Raw genomic sequence first — 22,287 nt, 5'->3', positions numbered from 1 at the left:
AGACTCACCCCCCAACCCACCTTGGGTAATTCCAGGATAACAAGCCCTCCCAAGTCACCGGATTACTGAGAGGTTAAATAAGACCCCCAGAGAGACAAACGCCATTATTACAGTGTAAACGTCCACCGACTGCATCATCGGTAACCATTCATTCCTTCAGGCGCGCTGTTATTGAGCTCCTGACAGGTGTCAGGCGCTGCTTTAGGTGCTGGAGATACAAACAGGGAGGAACACACACAAGCTTCTGCCTCAACTTCACAGTTTTCAAACTACAAGGAAATTTAGAGTTCGTCGGGTGGAAATCAAGAAGCAGGGCGAGGTGGAAGGAAGTGCTGGAGCAGGCAGGTCCTGGTCTAGACTGGATGCTCGGGGTGCGCAGACAGGCCTCTCTGATAAAGTGACATCTGAATGGAGGCCTGAAGGTCATGAGGACACCTAAGGTGAGAGTGACCCAGGCAGAGGGAGGCGCCTGCACAGAGGCCCTGGGGCGTCAGACCTGGGGTGAGAGTGACCCAGGCAGAGGGAGGCGCCTGCACAGAGGCCCTGGGGGTCAGACCTGGGGTGAGAGTGACCCAGGCAGAGGGAGGCGCCTGCACAGAGGCCCTGGGCATCAGACTTGAGGTGAAAGTGACACAGACAGAGGGAGGCGCCTGCACAGAGGCCCTGGGGCGTCAGACCTGGGGTGAGAGTGACCCAGGCAGAGGGAGGCGCCTGCACAGAGGCCCTGGGGCGTCAGACCTGGGGTGAGAGTGACCCAGGCAGAGGGAGGCGCCTGCACAGAGGCCCTGGGCATCAGACTTGAGGTGAAAGTGACACAGACAGAGGGAGGCGCCTGCACAGAGGCCCTGGGGCGTCAGACCTGGGGTGAGAGTGACCCAGGCAGAGGGAGGCGCCTGCACAGAGGCCCTGGGCATCAGACTTGAGGTGAAAGTGACACAGACAGAGGGAGGCGCCTGCACAGAGGCCCTGGGGCGTCAGACCTGGGGTGAGAACAACAGACAGAGAGAGGCGCCTGGGGCATCAGACCTGGGGTGAGAGTGTCACAGGCAGAGGGAGGTGCCTGGACAGAGGCCCTGGGGCGTCAATGGGTCTGAAAGGGCTGGAGAAGCAGAAACACCACGCATGTGGATCCCGAAATGAGCAGTTGGGAAGAGGGAGTGAGCCGGAGCCTGGCACCTTTGAGCACTGAGGCAGATGGTTGAGTGTCTCTGAGTGACTGCAGCAAGGAAGGGTGGAGGTGACACGGGCTGGTGGAGCGAGTGTCACAGCCAAGGAGAGCTGGGGTGGGGGTGGGGTGGGGAGAGCAGCAGTCAGGATGCAGGTTCCAGGGGCAGGAAGTGAGTGTGGTAGGTGAGACCAGGCAGGACTCTGGACGCTATAAAGAGGCTGGTGTTCATGTTTTAGAACTCAAGAGACTGTGACTGAGAAGGAAAACAGAAATGCCACCCTTTAAACACATGGTAAAATATCTTTACCTATACACGGCCAAGTCCAGGACGATCTGGTTACGCTTTTCATCATCTTTCAAAGTGAAGTCAAGTCTAAGGAACAATCCATTTAGGGGGAAGAAACAAAAGGATGTTTTTAGCAATACTTAATAGATAACCCCATCCCAATATTAAAAGGAAATTTACTAGTAACTATATCCTCATCTTCAATGGCACACTTATTTTGGTGGCTGGTCAATAAAATGTCAGAGTTTAACAATTTCAACAGAAGCCTACAACATATTTATAAATTATTTCTGTTTACATGGTTTCCATATGAGAATCTTAAACTAGATACAAAAAATCAGCATTGGTGCAGAGACAGAGACATCTGGTGGTTAAAGTTTTCTTCTCCCTTCTTCATTCGGGTTTGCTAGAAGCAAACTGAAACACGGAATTATTGCCGGAGGACCACATGTTGCATCTGCTTGCCATTATCCAGCACACGATTCATTCATTTTTAAACAGTTTTGTCTTTTTTTCTTCTTTCATCGGTTACCTTTCCACTTCCCCAGAAATGCTGCCTGTGACCCATCACCTCCATTTTACAGGAGAAGAAACAGAGGCTCAGAGGGGGCTGACATAGCCGGGAAAGAGGTCACATGAATTTGGGAGGCAGGATCTCAAAGCCCCAAGTCTTTTAGCTGGACCGTGAGGTTGAGTCCTAGGTGTAACTTCCATACCGCCGATGCATTGTTCAGAATTACCTGGTCAATTTCATTCTGAGTATTTCAGTTATCGTCGTATTCTCTAAAGTACATAACCCAGCGATGTTAAAGAATGCAGGCTAAATTGTTTGGGAAGATGTACCACTAGCCCTCAATTTGCTGCCAGCTGGGGGTCTGCTCGTGGTCGCTCTCACTACTTCCCGCAGCCCTGAGGGGGGCACTCCTTCGGGTGCACAGATGACCCATGCGTTTTTGATCTCATCTCTGGGACTTTTATTATAGGTGTTTTCTCGTCTGCCTTGATTGCTTATTGCCCCATTTTCCAGCCAACAACTTAAACTCTCCCTTCACGAATCTATCGGAAGGTAATTTCAGAGAGGTTTTCTGTATAGCCCATGGGGTCGCAAAGAGTCGGACACGACTGAGTGACTTTCACTTTTTCTATGGCAGACACTGATACTCACTCCCTGCTGTCTGCTCCTGCTTTACCCGTGGTAACAGGACCCCTGAGTTGAGTGATGAATACGGCTCTGCAGGGTGAAGACCATGTTTCCCAGCTTTCCTGGCTGCTGGATGAGATCATATGCTTCAGTTCCAAAGGAAAATGTTCATCTTTCTAGGAGCTTTCTTTAAGAGGGGGACTGAGTGCCCTTTCCCACCTTTCCCCCTCTCTCTTCCGCTGAGTAGAAGAGGTGGTAGTTGGCCAAGAAATGACCATGGGGAGCACTCAATGACCTACTGCAACTGTCCAGGGAAGAGTAGGCTGATGTCCTCTAAGCGGGTGGTGAGGAGGTGAATGAGAAGGGGTGGGATTCTGGTAATTCTGGAGGAAGAGCTCGTGGGCTCACTGATAACATGAGAGAGAGAAGGATGGAGGAGGAATCTGAGGTATTGCTCTTGACACCCAGTGGACGCTCACTCCCAAGCCAGAGGACACCGACAGGCATGCAGGCTCTGATGGGAAGTGGTCATGGTGTGGAAGCAAGGACGTCTGCTTTAGTCAGGATGAGCCTACCATGCCTAGCTTATGTCCACACAGGATCTCAAACAGCTAACTGAATACACAAGTCCCGAGCTCAGGGATGAGATCAAGTCTGCTTGTGAGGAATGAAAACGTCTTTCAAGCCATGGGATTTGGTGAGATCTTGAGAGAGCGGATGAGGAAAGAGAAGACAGCTGAGGAGCTGGCCCCAGAGCATTTAGGAGACCAGACAGACAGGGGCCAGCAAAGCAGAGGATGATGAGAAGGCACGAGGGTCAAAGAATCAGGAGCAAGGGGAAGACAGTGCTTCGAGAAGGAAAGGAATGATCAGTTTGGTCAAATGTGTTACATTGAGAACATGGCTGAGACTTGAAAAGATGTGACCGAATATAGAAATGTCGTGAATGCAGAATATAAAAGTGATGGGACTGAAGAAGCTTCAGGGGTCTTACTAGGGGCACAGAGAGTCCAGAGGGTTTCCTTCAAGCCCTGTGGTAGGTTGAAAAGGGACTGTCTACCCACTAGATTTTTAAGTTTCTTGAAGGCAGAAATCTGTCATATTCACTTCTGCATCCCCAGGGCTTAGGACCATGTATTCATGCCTGATGGATAAAGAAGATGTGTGTGTGTGTGTGTGTGTGTGTGAGGTGGGGTTGGGGTGAGATTACAAACTTGATCATGGACACCACTAGAATTAGGCAAGCACAGGCAAGTCAGACACACCAACAACTGGCTATGTGACCTTGTGTGAGTCATTCACCTCTCCGCTCAGGTTCTGGACCTGTGAAGAAGAAATATCGCCTGTCACGTCTGACTGCTGCGAAGATGAGTCAGCGACACCCCCGAGCAATCAGGGCTGCACCACCTCTATCATGGTAACGGCACAACAAATGAAACGGTCAAAGCAGACATTCTGAGTAATGAAATGAAGCCAACAAGACTGAGTTCACAGGCTTGTTGATCTGTGTTTTGACTACAAAAGGCCTTCTCTGCCTGCTTTCTAGTTTTAATTTTAAAATAGCTAGATACTACTATGGGCTTCTCCAACATTTTGGCCACCTGATGCGAAGAGCCCATGCATTAGGAAAGACCCTAATGCTGGGAAAGATTGAAGGCAAAACTGAAGGGGGGCGGCAGAGGATGAGATGGTTACACAGCATCACCAACGCAGTGGACGTGAATTTCAGCAAACTCTGGGAGACAGCAGAGGACAGAGGAGCCTGGCGGGCTATAGTCTACAGGGTCACAAAGAATTGGACATGACTTAGCGACTGAACAACAACAAAAAATACTATTATACATGAGGAATATTTTCCCCTCTCATCAGCTCCACTGAGGAATTTATATCAATTTCTTGCCATAGCTCTCGAAAGTTCTGCAGATGAGTTCCAGAGTATAAAGTAGGTATACAGGTGATCAGGATTCTCAGCTAGCTTGTTCATGGCAGAGTTTTAAAAATTAAAAAACACAACAATGGGGCACTTGAAATTTTCGGGGAAAAAGTTGTACATAATCCAAAGTTTCAGGGGATACAGAAATAACTAAGATTTCCTTATGTCTAGATCACTTTTTGTATGCTGAGAGAGTGGAATGTAACATTAGGTACTTGAAAACATAATGCCACTCTGCTTTTAAATATGCACAAAATGACATTCTCATTAGGTTCTTCTGGTTTATTCAGAGTGGTCAGATATCTGAGCAAACATGCCCTTGAAGCCATGGTATGACCAATACCACATGTTTTGCGTCTTCAAGTCTCCAGTCGATCCCACTTACTTGGGTTCATTCACGTTCAGGGCCCTCCCGTCCTCGGTGACCAACATCCTGGGTGGCTTCACTTTCTTCTTCTTTTCACTTAGTATTGGGGGTGGTGGTAACAAGGGGAAGGGGAGAGAAAAAAAATACACAAAGATAATATAAAAGCAATTAATGTGTGAGACAGTTTCAGAAAAATTAATAGCATATTCGTGAATACATCGGTTCACTGTGATGAGGTCTGTGGCTTGGGGCTGACAATCGAGCCAGATTGCTGTGTGATTATACCCATATCTGTAAGGCACAAATGTGACCAAGACAATTTGCCAGATCATTTGAATGGGGGAAGAAAACTCCTTTTCATGAAATAGCCATGAATGTTTAAATGAATCTATTTTATGCATGATTTACTCAGCTAACTGTCAATTCTCCATTTGTGTATACAGCTTCTACTTTAGCTAAAATTATAGTTTTTAAAATGCCAAACAGAACCTATTTTATAGAAATAAATATACCAGTACATAAGGATCTATGTGAAAGGATGCCTATCACAGCATCATCTGCAAAGGCAAGCCTCTGGGACCACTGTGAGTGTCCATCAATGGAGGAATAACTGGACTGACTGTGGTGCATCCACAGTATGAGATATTGTGCATCTATTAAAAAATGTGTTCATTCTGTACTAAAAAGTCATCTAAAAAGCTGTAGGAAAGTGTTGATGATGATTTAGTGAGAACACACATATAAAATATAAGTCCATTTTTGTTCTTAAAAAAGATCCCCAATCCCACATTTGCAGAAGTCATTCATATGATTGTAGAGGTGGGCTGGACCCAAGCCTGCTAACGAACTCTCGTTACCATGAAGGGTAGAGGCAGGAGGAAGGGGAATGGAGTAAAGAGGAAAAATTCATGGAATAACATGAAACAAAATGTAGGATGAAAATTATATTTATTTAAAACATTTGCAAAAACTACATAAAAACTTAAAAGAGGCATATATGGACAAGTTCTAGAAGGTCAGATGGACAGATGTGTTAAAATGACAGAACTACAGGCGATTCTTTGCCTTAGACTTCTAGTGTTCTTTTAATAGAGATTTTGTGTCAGTTAACTTTATTTTGTGATAGACATTTATTCACATTTTTCTGCACTGTAACTGGGTTGCCAGGTCCAATTAAGTTCATGCTTCCATGAGCTACATTTTTCTCCACAGTGAAGCGAAAGTCCCTCAGTTGTGTCTGACTCCTTGTGACCCCATGGACTGTATGCAGTCCATTGTATTCTCCAGGCCAGAACACTGGAGTGGGTAGCCTTTCCCTTCTCCAGGAGATCTTCCCAACCCAGGGATCGAACCCAGGTCTCCTACATTGCAGGCGGATTCTTTACCAACTGAGCTATCAGGGAAGCCCTTGTCCTTCATGACCCCGGACAATTAAGGGCAAACATCTCAGAAACTCATTAGATGGGGTAGACACAGCACCTGAACAGAATGACTTGGAGGACTGGTATCTCTAAACCAGGCCATACTATTTGACACGTTTAAAGTTGTTAAAAAGCTAGGGACATACAAACAAAACTCTACCTAAAATGCCATGATTCACAACAACCTAAAGAAGGTAGTCTGATATTAATAAATGTTAGTAGATACGTGTCAACAAAAAGCTGAAATTAGGAAAAGCAAAGTCTGTGTGTGATAGCTAGCACAGATTTAACACAAATGATGGATAAAACAATGTGCAATCATGAAAATATATTCTATCACTCTTAATGATAGGAAAAAATGGAATACCTTAATCTTTCTTGGTCTCTTCGCTGTTTTTCCATATGTCTCAGAGTTTCCAATCTAGATTCAGGAGTGTACAAAGAGGGCTTATTCCAGAATTCCAGGTCGTCTTCTCTGTCATCTAATTCCTTCCCCTTACATTGCCTTTCTTGTATTTCTGGTGCCTGGATGTAGTCTTTACTCTCTTCAGAAGATGGACTAGGGACAAGCACAGGACACATCAAGACCAATAAGGGACATCTGAGTTTCATCCTGAACACTGCCCCTGAAATACCTTATGTTATTATTATTTTTTTTTTAATACATTATCTTCTAAGCTTTGAATAACAAAATGTGTCTGAAAGAAAGCCTATCCGAGCCAAGTTGGAGAAAGTGCCACAGCCCTGGGACAGGCCCACCTTACCCACCACCAGGAATGCTGCAGTAATCAGATCCAAGGATTCATAGACTGGGCTAATATGAGTCATCTGGGGAGCTTCATACACAGTACGGATCTCTAGGCTCCCACCAGAGTCTATCCTGTCAGTTTGGAGGGGTGCCTAGGACTCTTGCTTCACAATATGTCATTGGAGGTCCTGATGACGAGACAAACTCAGGGACCATGGGGCCTTGGTAATCAATCTTTCAGTCTTGCACCCTTCAGTTTCATCCTTCACACTGCTCCCAGAGGAATCTTTCTTAAAAATTTGATCATGTCTTCCAGGTTCTTTAGGGGCTTCCCTGGTGGCTCAGACAGTAAAGAATCTGCCTGCAGTGTGGGAGACCTGGGTTTGGTCCCTGGGTTGGGAAGATCTCCTGAAGGAGGGCATGGCAACCCACTCCAGTATTCTTGCCTGGAGAATCCCATGGACAGAGGAACCTGGCTCAAAGAGTCAGACATGACTGAGGAACTAAGCACATTCCAGGTTCTTTAATGATTCTCTATCTCTAAAATTCTTCAGTGGGCTATATGACATTGCCCATGGTACGGCCTCTATCTACTCCATTTTCACGGGTGACTTTGGATTTTGTAGCTTTACATGGTAAGGGCTTCCTTGGTGTCTCAGTGGTAGAGAATACACCCACCAATGCAGGAGACAGGTTTGATCCCTGGGTCAGGAAGACCCCCTGGAGAAAGAAATGGCAACCCACTCCAGTATTCTTGCCTGGGAAATCCCATGGACAGAGAAGCCTGGTGGGCTACAGTCCATGGGGTTGCATAGAGTCAGATGCAACTGAGTGACTAAACAAAAACAGTATGAGAATGCTCTCTTTTTCATTCACGTTTTGTGGACTGTCAGAGAATTAAACGATGTCTCCATAAGGCATCAAATAATTATTCTATGACAGTCAACATTTATTCAGCAAGGATTCAGCTAGTATTTATTGAATGTCTTTCTGTGTGTCAGGCGCCAGAGAGACAGAAGACTGTTCCAGAAAGAGAAGGACATCATTCGAGCAGTACACAACAGGTATAGGCTCTCCTCCCTCACCTCTCCCTAAAATTTGCACTGTTACAAAATGATATGAAATGAAAACAAGTACAAGAAGCCTTTAGTACCAGGACGGCAAATGGTAAGGACTCATTAAATGTTAGATTTTGTTATTATTCTTGTTACTGAAATGAGATAACACAAAATGCTCATTTAGTTGACCTTCAAATAAAATGCTTTTCAAAAGGACAGACCAAAATATGAAATTTAAAGAGTAAAAACAGAATATACAGTAAAATTCTGCTTAAACACCTTACGTATTATAAAATGCAACTGGACAGTTTAATAAACAAAATAGTGCAAATTACTGAAAATAAATGCTTTGTCATATAGCCATGGTTCTTTATGGTACTGAAAAAAAAAGGGGGAATCTATAATATTCTACAAGATTTTAGTTAACCATCACTGAAATCGCTAGTTTCATTCTCATTAAGAATTTTTGTTTGGCAGACTCACAGACACAGAAAACAAACTTATGGTAACCAGAGGGGAAAGGTGGGGTGGGGGATAAATTAGGAGTTCATGATTAACATATGCATACTATTATATATAAAATAGATAAGCAAGGACCTACTGTGTAGCACAGGGAACTATATTCAATATCTTGTAATAACCTATGATGGAAAATAATCTGAAAAAGAATACACACACACACATACACACACATATATATATATGTTACTGAATCACTCTGCTGTATACCTAAAACTACACAACATTATCAATCAGCTATATTTCAATAAAAAACTGAAAATAAAATATGGACAAGGTGAGTTTATTCTAGAAATTCAAGGATGGTTTAATTTTGAAAAATCTATCAATGTTAATTCAACACATCAACAGAAAAACATGCTTATCTCAATAGATACAGAAAAAGCATTTAACAAAAACCTAGTATCCATGATGATAAAAGCTTTTCATCAGCTTGGAATAAAAGGAAACTAACTCAACTCTTCAGAAGCCTCACAGGAATCACTATACTTAATGATGATGAATTGGCAACATTCTTTTAAAAGTCGGGAACAAGATACAGATACCCATTCTTACTGTTGCTATTCCACCCATTACTGGAGGCTTCGCATAAAAAAATAAAAAGCAGAGGTAGAAGGATTGGAAAATTTTTTCAAGTTGCTATTTATTTTTTTAAATGTGTTTTTTCTAAGTAGAAAATACAGGATAATCTACAGACTGACCACTGCATCTTTTTAAAAAGTTCAGCAAGACTGCATGCGTGCTAAGTTGCTTCAGTTATGTCCAACTCTGTGTGACCCTGAGGACTGTAGCCCTTCAGGCTCCTCTGTCCATGGGATTTTCCAGGCAGGAATACTGGAGTGGGTAGCTGTTCCCTTCTCCAGGGGATCCCCTGACCCAGGGATCGAACTTGTGCCTCTTACGCCACCAAGATTTCTTAATACTGTTTGCCTCTATATACATCAGAAAGACCCAATAACAAATCAATCTTTAAAATCTCATTTTACAAGATACTTAGAAATAAATCTAATAAGAAATAGTGTAAAATCTTTAAAGAGAAAATTATAAAAACTTACTGAAGGATTCCGAAGGTCTAAATAAATAGAACTATCCCAAAGTTCAGCAAGGAAAGAATCAATGTCCTGAAGGTGTCAACTTTCCCCTTATGAACATATAAACTCAATGCAATTTCAATCAAAATTACACTAGGGATCTGGGGGGAGTTTGAAAGCCTGACTCTAAAATTCTTACAAAAGAGTAAAAAAGAGATGAGAAGTATCAAGATGATTTTGAAACACGAGAATATCTCCTAGCAAAAATCAAGATTTATAGAAATTAAAACCATGTGGCAGTACTCCCATGGAAGAATCTAGGGAGCCCAGAAATGGGCCCATGAATCACAAGAGCAGGGAATATAATCCAGGAAAAGAATGGCACTTTAATAAATGGGGCTGAAACAGACAATCCTGTGCAGGAAATGACTAGCACCCTACCCCAAAAGTTAACCCCGGATAGACAGATATGACATTAGGATATTTAAAATTTTCATAAATAAGATCTAAATGTATAAAATAAGTTTAGCTACATCAATATGTCTAAATTCTAGAAAACAAAAGCTCTTATTGAAATTAAAGACAAGTCACAGACAGACTGCAAGAAGGTATTTGCAAACCTCATAACCACTAAAGAATTTGCATCTAGAATACAAAAGAGCTATAAAATAGTAAGAAAAAACTTACAACTTATTTAAGATAGGTGGAAGTCCTGAACAGAAGAAATCTAAATAGCTAATAAACATATAAGAAGACATTTAAGATACTGAAACTCACTTTTACTTCTAGAAATGCAAATTAGAATATGAGATGCTATTTAACAGCCAATGTGATTGGCCAATGTTTTAAAAACCACATTATCTACTATTGACAAAAGATTAGGAACTCTCCAACGCTGCTGATAAATGAGTTTAAATTAGGACACTTTAAAAAACAGTTGGGCAATGCATATAAAGTTGAAAAGATGTTTACAATTAATATGCAGCAATGTCACTGCTGAATACATACTACAGAAACTTCCGTACTTGCACAAGGAGACATGTGCACCATTGTGTGAAAAAAAAAGAGAAATGGAAAACCACTTACACAGCCCCCCAAAGAGGAATGGCTGCATCAGGGCTGATCTTCAACTGACCCTCCTCCTGCCTCACTCCTTTCCTCCTTCTCTTCCTCCTTCCTTCCTATGGTCTCAAACTAGGGCCACAGATTGCTGGAGCTGGTGCTTATTCTGATCTGTCGGGGCCAAAGAATTACTCACTATCAAATATTTTGAATGCCCGCTCTGGGATAAAGTGATTTATTCAGGCGATGGAATTTTATTCCATAGCTAGAATGAATGAACTCGTCTTACATGTCTTCATATGTGTAAAGAGCAAAAACACAATACTGAATGAAAAGCAAAGCTGTAGAAAGATATCATTCATGCTAAAAAACAAAAAACAAAAAACATAAAACTGCTCCTAGTTAAGCACTATTAAGAAGTACATAATTATGTGGGTAAATATATGATAATACAATGGGATCGACATTATACCAAACACTACTAAAGTACTGACTTTAGAATGGCAGATGCCACAGGATGAAAGGAGGAGAGGGATGGGGGAGAAACACTGAAGGAGCTTCTCTATCGATATTCTATTTATTAAAAAAAAAGAGGCAAACATGCCAACTATTAACATTAATAAGTGTGGGTGGTGGCGCACACAATAGCTATAGCTGCCTATTTACTTTTTTTAACATTTATGTATATCTGAAATACATTATAATTATTATTTTCCCAAGTTTAAGAGATCCTGTTATCAAAATATTGAAAGATTTCATTGTATGGAATCAAATCAACTGAGTACAGTTGCAATTCCTTCAAAATAAGCAAGCATGAAAAATTCATGTTTGTAAAAACGACCAATTAGGGGCATATTAATCACATTAAAAATGCATTCATTATATAATTCACAAAACAGAACATCTTATGCAATTAAAATTGCTCAATGTATAATAACATGATTTGCATTTAACTTTTCTAAAATATTCCTACTTTATAAATCAAAGTACACCTGCTATTTCAGCTTTCCTGTGCATCTTTCAGAGAGATTTGTCTGAGGATAATTTTAGATGAGAATTAAAGCTGCTAGTTTATAAAGGCTCCCCCCTCCACCCTCTCAAGGGAAGAAAACCTCACCAAATGGTCACAAACAATGGGATGATAACACATGGTCTTCCCCAAAATTCACATCATAATTTATTCTTCAGATCAATCACTGGACTCTAAGTGGCACTGTAAACACCTTGAGAAGAGACCTTTTTAACATAAGTTTTGCTTTTAACATGAGTTAACCAGAAAGGACACTCCATTTACCCACAGGGGAGCACTGATGTCCACGTGCCGGTGTCCGTCAGAGCCTGTGTGAATTCTCCCCGTCTCGCCTTTGCTTTCCTCCTCCTTCAGTTTCCTCTGAGCCTCTTCCTTGTCCTTGGCTCGCTTAAGACAGTAAGCTTTCTCCTGCTCTCTGATTTGTTGTTCAACTACTGGGAAGTTCTGCAATGCCTGAATCCTTTCTGAACGCTCGATTTCTTTACCATCCAACCACTGAAACAACAACAGCAAAAAACCAGCCAGCACAGTGCATTTATCCAGAAGCTGCAGTTTGAATCAGCCCCAAGAGGACTTTACTTGCAAGACTAGAAATAGTAAATAATACACCTTAGTGATACGGAGTTGAAAGCAAAGTAATTAATGGGAAATTTCAGGAACTTTGATCTAAACCAGTGTTTTACTTCACACAATTAATAAAGTTTACAAAGCATCTTTACTGGTAATAGCAATAAGTAGGTCTTCTGTGGAAACTGATTATTAATGACAAGCTCTCAAAATACATTAATTTTGTAACTGCTCATTGTGTTAAGAATTTCAATATCTCAGGTGAAGTCCCAAATGCTCTCTATGAGAAAGGGCCTTGTATATTACACAAAACTGAGCTCTAATGCGAGTGGGCCCAGGAACCAACCCACACCTTGATCTACAACTTGTAGCCTTCAGAACAATGAGATAAATTCCTGATGTTCAAGCTACCCTGTTGGTAGAACTTTGTTATCATAGCCCTAGGAAATAAGACATCTGTTAGGACAACTCTTGTCAAAGTAGATAACAAGCTTTCAATGAAATGGTATGTACTGATGAATCCATTTGCAGGAAGGAATGGAGACACAGATGTACAGAATGTACTTGTGGACACGCTGGGGGAAGGCAAGGGTGGGATGGACTGAGAGGGTAGCGTTGACACATATACACCACGGTATACACAGACAGCCAGTGGGAAACTAGTGGGGAGCCAGTGGGGAGCTAGCGGGAAGCTAGTGGGGAGCTAGTGGGGAGCTGCAGACAGCACAGGGCACTCAGCTCAGTGCTCCGTGATGACCTAGAGGGGTGGGAAGGGACGGGGCAGGGAGGCCCACGGGGGTGGTGATATGACTGATTATGACTGATTCACGGTGTTGCAGAGCAGAAAGGAACACAACATTGCAAAGCAATTTTCCCCCAATTTAAAAAAAAGATTCTGAAGTTTATCAGCCTATTTTAAAATACTAGTAAACACATTTATGAGCACTATTTTCAAAGACAGGCTGTTGCCTGTTGTAGCAGCTGAATCACAACAGTCTTTCTGGAAGGAAAGACTTGACCTGAGACCTGCACATTAACCCAGAGAGAAGCAGGGAGTGTGGTTACTGTGAGAATGGTGGGCTTTTAGGCTCAAATCCCACTTGTCAGGGGTGTCACCTTAAACAAGGAGCCCCAGCTTTCCAAGGCCAGGCTTCCTCATCTCAGGATGCTTCTAATCATCTCCCTGCAAGGGTCCAGGAGCATCAGAGATGCTGTGTGCTAACCCCCTGGAACAGCCCTGACCCATGATTCAGGCTCCTGTCTTGTGGCTCACACACTCCTAGCCTGACACTGCGGGGCTGACCAGGCCCAGCCGGGCTGACAGCCCCACATCCTTCCTGGGAGAGGGCGCATAGCATCCTTGTCTCTAAAATTCTGCTTCTCATCTGTTCATTTTTTCAGAAAGTGCTTGTACAATGATGACTGGCCTGGACAATGTCTGAGCTACTATATCACTCATTCTAAATATATGTTTTAGATTCAATTATCTGAGTCGCTTATTCTTTTAATCAAAGACATTTTACATTGGGGAAAAAATGTATTCTATTAATCTAGCAATTTTGCCTATACAAAAGACAGTAGTCTAAACACAAATGTCCTCTGAGGATGGAGGACAAGGCCTGGGAGAAAGCCAGGGCCTCCACACGTTCTCTGAGCAGAGGCAAAATGCTGCTCCCGCTGCTTGGGGTGCAGGTCACCAAGAGGATGTGACTGCTGGCCTGCGAGCTGGACCTGGGCGATCACAGGCTCCTCATCCCTCCCCTGTCCTGCAAAGTATGTTCTGCTCATTGTTCCCACACTAGGAGCTGTTCCAGGGGCACAGCCTTGAGAGAGGAAGGTTCTGTTGAGACCCTCTGGACTGAATCCAGTTAAGGCCTCTCTACAAACCTGTGAGAGTCTAGCTGGCGGATGCAGAGCCCTACTCATCTTGTTGCCCAGAACAAGCTTGGTAAGGAAGCTTCCTTGCTTATTAGACCCACCACCTGCCAGTCTGTCTCCAGAGAGGCTGCCCCTTTCTCTGGCCTCTCCTTGCCCTCTGTGTACGGAGGCCAGTTCCACACTTCACCAGAGAAGTCGAGAGGTTTCAGACCAACACGTGCAGGTCAGGAGCTCTTGGAGTTATAACACATAAACATTAATAGTACTACTTAAATGTTTTCAGGTGTAGGATTTGTCTAGAAACCGTGTTTTTTTCTGGTTTGCAAAATCATCAGATATGGGGAGATGCGGCAGAAGAGATTAACACACAGAGCAGCAGTTCTCGAATGAGGTCCCTGGACCGGTGGCATCAGAGTCACCTGAGAGCCTGTTCTGAATGCAAACTCTTGGGCGCCCTTCAGGCCTACCAAATGGGGTGCTTGGGCAGGGGACGGTGGGGGCGGGGGGCAGTGAACACGAACCCTGTCTAAGTATTCCAAAGGGGACAGTGGGGGCGGGGTCAGTGAACACGAACCCTGTCTAAGTATTCCAAGGCACACGAGAGCTTGAGAATTAACGTAGCGAGTGAGTTAATAAAAAGCAATAGAGTAAAAAAAAAAAACAAAGGGCACAAGAGTTTAACAGTATGAACTCACTCAGATGTGTCCAGTTCTATGCGACCACATGGACTGTAGCCCACCCAGGCCCCTCTGTCCATGGGACTCTCCAGGCAAGAATACTGGAGTGGGTTGCCATGCCCTCCTCCAGGGGATCTTCCTGACCCAGGGATGAAGCCCACGTAGCCACCTCAAAAGCCCTGAGCTTTTGGTGAGCTCTTAGTAATAATGGACGCCCTCTATAACAATGACTTGAACTCATCAAGAAAGCTCAGTTCAACTCTGTGCATTCTGAATGAGAAAGGAGAAAAATATGCCCGTTTTTTTCCCCAAACTTTATTCGAGTTATTTAAAAAATTTTTAAAGTTCAGTGAGCCAAAGAATTCATTTGGATTTTTCTGGAATATTCCATTCTCTAAAACAACGCATTCTCTGAAAATGCTGGGAATAAATGAGGAATCACTGTGTAGTTGCTTGTTTTCATTTTTTTCTGAGAATTTCGTATCATGGAGATAAAGCATACCTTTAGCTGCTGAAGAGTTGCCACCACGAACTGTCTGTAGCCGTCAAAGTCAGCACAGGGGTTTCCCATGAGGAAGAGCTCCTTCAGGTGGATGTTGCCTTGAAGGGTTTTAACACTGCTCAGCTCTCCGATGAAATTCACCGTCAAGTCAAGCTTTGTCAGCCCTTCACAGCCTGGTGGGAGAAAGGAAAAGAAAGCAAAGCCCGAAAAATCACTAAAACATGCACAGTACCACATCACAGAAGTAACAGCTGCAGGTATTTGGAGTCTGTTCACTAACTGCACTGCTGACCAAGGATGGGGTGGGGAGGGAGCTTGCGGGGGGAGAGTTCAAGAGGGAGGGGACATATGCATGACTGTGGCTGATTCATGTTGATGTATGGCAAAAACTATCACAATGTTGTAAAGTAATTATCCTCCAATTAAAATAAATAAAATCTTTTAATGTTAAAAAAAAAAGGCTTAGTCTTGATTCACTTTTCTGTGCCTCCCTTTACTTTCAATCCCTGAGTCCCTCAGGTCGAAGGAAATCCTCTTCTTGCCCACATCTGCAAACTCTGGGCTGTTGACATTTGGATTCAGTTACTAACTGGGGTGAAGAAGGTCAGGTATAAGCTGCTGCTGGGGTGGGCTCTGCATCAGAACAAATGTCCCTTTAAAGAAGGCACTGGAATCTGTGGGCCTGAGAATTTTACCAGGTACAGTGGTTAGGACTCATCTCAACGCAAAGGGCGATGGCGGGGATCCCCAGACAGAAGGCATTTCATAAAATCACGCCTCGGAATTCATCTTTATAAAGTCACCGAAGAGACACAGTGGCTCCAAGACCACCAAAGCACTGAACCGAAGGTGTGAACAAATGGAACGAATACGAGTGCGGTCCTCACAGGGATGACAGAAAAAAGGATAAGTCACTGAGGAGACTCTGTAGTAAATGTGACCCACCCAACTTTATTGCAGAGATAGCCAGATGATATAGAAATTTGAATCAATTTCAAGTTTGAATTGACTCCTCTCATCTGAATTCCATGAGCACTTGGTAGTTAGGAGTGGAGACCTTGGAATTCGACAGACCTGAGTTCAAGTGCTAACTCTGACACATCCTTGCTGTGAATTTGCAAAAGTCACAAGCCTCAGTCTTCTTGTCTGCAATTATAATAGTATTGGTACCCGATTCAGAGATGCTTGTGAAGACAATAAAAGATGATTCGTGTGAAGTACTTAACACAGTGCCTGCCACTTGGGAAGATTTGATAACCATGAGCTAGGATGAGAACCGGAGAAGGCGATGGCACCCCACTCTAGTACCCTTGCCTGGAAAATCCCACGGATGGAGGAGCCTGGTGGGCTGCAGTCCATGGGGTCGCTGAGAGTCGGACATGACTCAGCGACTTCACCTTCACGCACTGGAGAAGGAAATGGCAACCCACTCCAGTGTTCTTGCCTGGAGAATTCCAGGGATGGGGGAGCCTGGTGGGCTGCCGTCTATGGGGTCGCACAGAGTCGGACATGACTGAAGTGACTTAGCAGCAGCAGCAGCAGGATGAGAACCAGCCCAGTTATCACCTGCCTGCTTCTCATGCGGCTTCTTAGCACACGTGCCTACAGTTTCCGCGGGCAGTGAGTTTACCGTTCCTCACTACCCGCCAAAGAAGAGCTGACCTCGTTTGTACGGTGGCCCTGTGGGAGAGGTTCACATAAGGCTGTCTCCCCATGTGATGGGCTCACAGGTGCTGGATTAATATGGCAGATTTGGTAGGCATCAATATCTAGAGAACCATTGCCAGCTGACAGCCTAGTTCTATCTTGCTCTGTGCTCATTTTCTTCAAACTTCTACATACTCCACTTTTCCTACAGGCTTCCTGATTATACACTGCTTTTCTGTCATTGTTTCGTGGCTATAAAACTTAGGGTAAACTTCAGTTTCTGATATCTTATATTAACTTCACCAATATGAACCAGATTGGTTCTGAATTCAATCAGAATTCAGATTGGTTCATAGCTCTGCAATTGTGTCGCCGATGGCAAGGTGCTTCTCATTTCCAAAGGCTGTATGATGGAGCCAATCCCACTGAATGATAGTGTTCTCGCCCCCTTATTGATCCTAGCACCTGTCTCCACCTTCTCTAGAATCCCACGTGTCCCTCCTCTCCAGTCATACCCAAAGCCAGTCTCTTCCAAATGAGTTAGTTCTAACTTAACACTTCCAGATACAGATTCTTACCCTCTATTCATCCGTCCATCTATTCAGAAGTTACTGGGTACCTATGTATAAGTTGCTGACCCAGGTCTTCAGGATAAAGTGATAAAAAATACCCATGGTATTTCACTATAAACTTATGTACAGTGTGGAAAAAAAAGAAGAAAATTGCAGGAAAAAAAATTTTTTTAATGTGCAAAGACACCAAGAAGTGAATCTAGAGAGGCAGGCAGAACTCAGAGGTAGGCAATGCCTGCTGAGACATCGCAAGCCACCCTGACTCCACACTCACTGGCTCTTCCACCTCAGTCCCCGTGGGCTCTGCCCACAGTAGCTGGCTTCCACCCCCAACGTTCTACTCTTCTAGCAGACTTGCTCCTCGAAAGGTGACCCAAGACCGTCCCACTGACAGATCTAATAGACCCTCTGCAACACACTATGTCACCCGAAGAGTCTGCTGTGTAGGATGGGACCGATCATGGACTGTCCCTTAAATCCTCCAACTGTTCTTCTTTATAATGTCATTTATTCCTCTTGATCTTTTACAGGCTTTTCCACCCCATCAGTGGGGATATAACCCAGATTTCCATCAATGACCCAATACTCCCCTCTCCTTATGGTCCTGATGACAATAGTCATGTTCACTGGTTTTACTAACCCCAGATTCTGACGACTCCCAAACAAGAAACCCATACCTGACTATCCAACTGAAGATCACACTCCTGTTTCTACATGTCTGCAAGATATTCCACATTCAACATGTCCAGACCGAATTCTCCACATTTCCTCTCACTTTCTACTCCTCAAAACAGCTTTTCTGCCTTCTTTAAGTCTAGAGTTTAGTGATGTCATCACCATTTTGTATTAGACATGATTTGTTTCACTTTGTGTCAGACTGTATCACTTTGATACACTGTGATACACTTTGATATCACTGTGTTGTGTTACTAAGGTAAAATAAGAATTATTAAAAGGATGAATATTTAAAATACACAAGAACAACTCAACACTTTTATATATTTGAGATTCAGCTACATAGGTGAAGGAGACTCAGTAACTTCTTATCTTCAAAACTGAATTTTAAATATATTGGCAAGGTTATCATATAAAAATATATATATTTTTTTTCAGCATTCAACCTATCAATACAGAAAATAGGCTCTTAGGTGCTTTTTTCCCCACTTGATCCAGAATTTCAATGGGGAGGGAAAGGTCCTGGTCAAATACATCAACTGGGAACAGGTAATTTGTACAAAACTATTCAGAACAGTTTTATTCACAAGAGCAAACATAATTTAAAACACCTCAGGTGCCAAAAAATAAAGTTATTTAAAACACATCAATATACTTGATAATTCAGTCATTAAATCATAATAATGTGAACTCAGCCACTATAGGAAGAATGAATATGAAACTAGACAAATAAATATAGTTAAGTTTATATCTCTGTGCCTGTAGGTTTGTTTATATTAGCAAAAAAAAATGTTAGATGGATTTTGTGAAGTGTAAAGGATATATCTAGGGTAGTCTGACTTAAGATACAGGTTGCCTGGTATTTCTTAAATTTACTTTAGGACACTTGAGAGATATTTTCACTATATTTTCTTCCATATAAGAAAAGACTGACATTTGGAAGACTCCAACAAACTAAAAAATTCAGATAATTTTTGGATTTTGCTGTAATTTTGTAGATGCAGAACCCTCCAAATGTTCATTATGCTTTTCAAAGTGATGAATCTTAATTTTTCTTCTGCTAGGCTTACACATAAGCAATTAAGCCACATCTGCCATTTGAAAGAACAATTCCTGCTGAACTAGCCAGCCAGAGAAAACCTCCTCTTTGGAGTTAGGGTACCCCTGCCTTTACTGAGTCCCACCCTTTATCCTCTGTGCTGAGAAGATCCAGCTCAGTGGCCCACAGGGGTCTGAACGTCACTGAAACCAACTCGGTGATTTCCCAAGGGGGAGAGCTGACACTCACAGAAGCCCCTCCTGTCTTCCCAGGTTAGGGTGGGTGAGGAGGAGCGATGGAAAAAAATAGGCACTTGATTCTATCCTGGTGAATCCACAATAAGAAAAAAAGAAAGAGGGATACAGTTACGGTTTGAAAACGAACAAACAAAAATCCAATTTACGTTCAAGCTTACACTGAGATTGACTCAAGTAGGTGAGCTGAATATATACACAATCCTCTCTACCTCAAACATTTAAATTAAACAAAAAGTACACATTTGCCAAAAGATAAGGCACCCATCCCTCCCTACTGCCCAGCTCCCCAAGCAACCCTGAGCCCAGTGCATCTGTAGTAGAGCTGGAAGGCAGAGCACCAAATGAGGAAGTGCCCACTGCGGACCAAGCCCCCAAAGCTCAAAGACAGTACTGACAATGCTGCCCTCTAGTGGTCTGTGGCCAACACATACCGCAAAACCCAGAACTCTCCTCCTTTGGGATTCTTTGCTAAGGAAAAGAACAAGCCCTGGACAAGCCAACTGAGAGCGAGAGTTTAAATTCTTTCTCTGACATCATAGACTGACACTTCACTACTACAGAATATAGATATAAAGCAGATTTTATTATTTCATGCGTTCACATGAGACTATGGTAACCAGGCTGGAGAGTGGTATCTGAGAGGGAGCAAAGGCCCAATTCCTAAGGCAGAAAGATGCCATTGATGGAAAGAAGCATCTCAGCTCCAGCACTGATGATGGTTTGGAGGCTTTCTTAGTGATGACACTGTAGGTTTTGAGGATGAACATTAAAAATGTATGACAAATATTTATGTCTTTATTGATATACAACCTTGATGGCCACTGAAATACCAGTGTCGACACTGTGAGACAAATAGGCTAAAATCCAACATAACCTAAGCAATGTCCTCCTAATTTTAGCTCTTGGCAGATGGGAGGAGAGTGGGGAGAGCAGCTTGCCTGCTCCATGCCCCTGCCCACTCGCACCGAGTGCACGTGGTTCTGCCAGCCAGGCAGGAGGCTGGATGTGTAAACACAACCTCACAACTGCAGAGTAAGCCCACACAGGCACCTAATCAACCAAACCCTTTGCGGTTCCAGCAGACACTGAGTGTTACTAGACACTGAGGGGGAGAAAGTAACAGCACAAAATAGAAGCCTCCAAAGTAACACAGGAAACCTCCCAGAACACAGGACAATAAGACAACGCGGTTTAAATAAGGGATCCAGGTGAAGTGACATGGAAGATCAATCCAGTAGGAGGTTCTACGAGATTAAAGGAGGTTCTAGGGGAGGTCAGAGGAACTAGGTGATGGACAGGCCTGTTGCCTTGATTGTGGTGATGGTTTCACGTGTGTGTGCATAGGGCCAAACTCAACAAATGGTATACATTAAACATGTGCAGATTTCTGTACATCAATTAAACCTCAATAGAGTTATATAAGAAGAAAGAACCACTGGGTTCCAAAGAACACCAATGAGGAAGTTGACAAGAAAACCCACAAAATGGGAGAATATGTCAACAAATCATTTATTTGATTGGACTCTAGCATTCAAAACATAAAAATGAGTCTTCGAACAACAAATAACTTCGTTAGAAAATGGGCAAAGATTTTGAATAAAGATTTCTCCAAGGAAGACACACAAATGGCCAATAAACATATTTTTAAAAATGCCCAAACTCATTAGTCATTCAGTTCAGTTCAGTTCAGTTGCTCAGTCATGTCCGACTCTTTGCGACCCCATGAATCGCAGCATGCCAGGCCTCCCTGTCCCATCACCAGCTCCCGGAGGTCACTCAGACTCACGTCCATCGAGTCCATGATGCCATCCAGCCATCTTATCCTGGGTCGTCCCCTTCTCCTCCTGCCCCCAATCTCTCCCAGCATCAGTCTTTTCCAATGAGTCAATTCTTCGCATGAGGTGTCCAAAGTACTGGAGTTTCAGCTTTAGCATCATTCCTTCCAAAGAAATCCCAGGGCTGATCTCCTTCAGAATGGACTGGTTGGATCTCCTTGCAGTCCAAGGGACTCTCAAGAGTCTTCTCCAACACCACAGTTCAAACGCATCAATTCTTCGGCGCTCAGCCTTCTTCACAGTCCAGCTCTCACATCCATACATGACCATAGGAAAAACCATAGCCTTGACTAGACGGACCTTAGTTGGTAAAGTAATGTCTCTGCTTTTGAATATGCTGTCTAGGTTGGTCATAACTTTCCTTCCAAGGAGTAAGTGTCTTTTAATTTCATGGCTGCAGTCACCATCTGCAGTGATTTTAGAGCCCCCCAAAATAAAGTCCGACACTGTTTCTACTGTTTCCCCATCTATTTCCCATGAAGTGATGGGACCAGATGCCATGATCTTCGTTTTCTGAATGTTGAGCTTTAAGCCAACTTTTTCACTGTCCTCTCACTTTCATCAAGAGGCTTTTTAGCTCCTCTTCACTTTCTGCCATAAGGGTGGTGTCATCTGCATATGAGGCTATTGATATTTCTCCCAGCAATCTTGATTCCAGCTTGTGCCTCATCCAGCCCAGCATTTCTCATGATGTACTCTGCAAATAAGTTAAATAAGCAGGGTGACAATATACAGCCTTGATGAACTCCTTTTCCTGTTTGGAACCAGTCTGTTGTTCCATGTCCAGTTCTAACTGTTGCTTCCTGACCTGCATACAGATTCCTCAAGAGGCAGGTCAGGTGGTCTGGTATTCCCATCTCTTTCAGAATTTTCC

General features: G+C 43.2%; 1 protein-coding gene across 2 annotated transcripts in view; it reads right to left on the bottom strand.

Annotated features, from left to right (window-relative positions):
- The window catches only part of DNAAF11 (dynein axonemal assembly factor 11), a 44,096-nt gene extending 28,624 nt beyond the window's left edge, over window positions 1-15,472 (bottom strand). The window contains exons 1-5 of one of the 2 annotated variants that reach the window (XM_068983969.1): window positions 15,389-15,472; window positions 12,033-12,259; window positions 6,684-6,875; window positions 4,914-4,991; window positions 1,476-1,541 (exon numbers count right to left, since the gene is read on the bottom strand). In XM_068983969.1, the coding sequence (XP_068840070.1) occupies window positions 1,476-1,541; window positions 4,914-4,991; window positions 6,684-6,875; window positions 12,033-12,259; window positions 15,389-15,457 (632 nt within the window). In that variant the 5' untranslated portion in view covers window positions 15,458-15,472. The remainder of the gene's footprint in view (window positions 1-1,475; window positions 1,542-4,913; window positions 4,992-6,683; window positions 6,876-12,032; window positions 12,260-15,388) is intronic. The other variant, XM_068983968.1, reaches the window with a different exon arrangement.
- Between the last annotated feature and the right edge of the window lie 6,815 nt (window positions 15,473-22,287).

The sequence above is a fragment of the Capricornis sumatraensis genome, chromosome 11 (assembly GCF_032405125.1).
Source record: "Capricornis sumatraensis isolate serow.1 chromosome 11, serow.2, whole genome shotgun sequence".
NCBI classification, from domain to species: domain Eukaryota; kingdom Metazoa; phylum Chordata; class Mammalia; order Artiodactyla; family Bovidae; genus Capricornis; species Capricornis sumatraensis.
The sequence above is the reverse complement of the archived record's forward strand: the minus strand, read 5'-3'. Positions and strand labels throughout refer to the sequence as shown.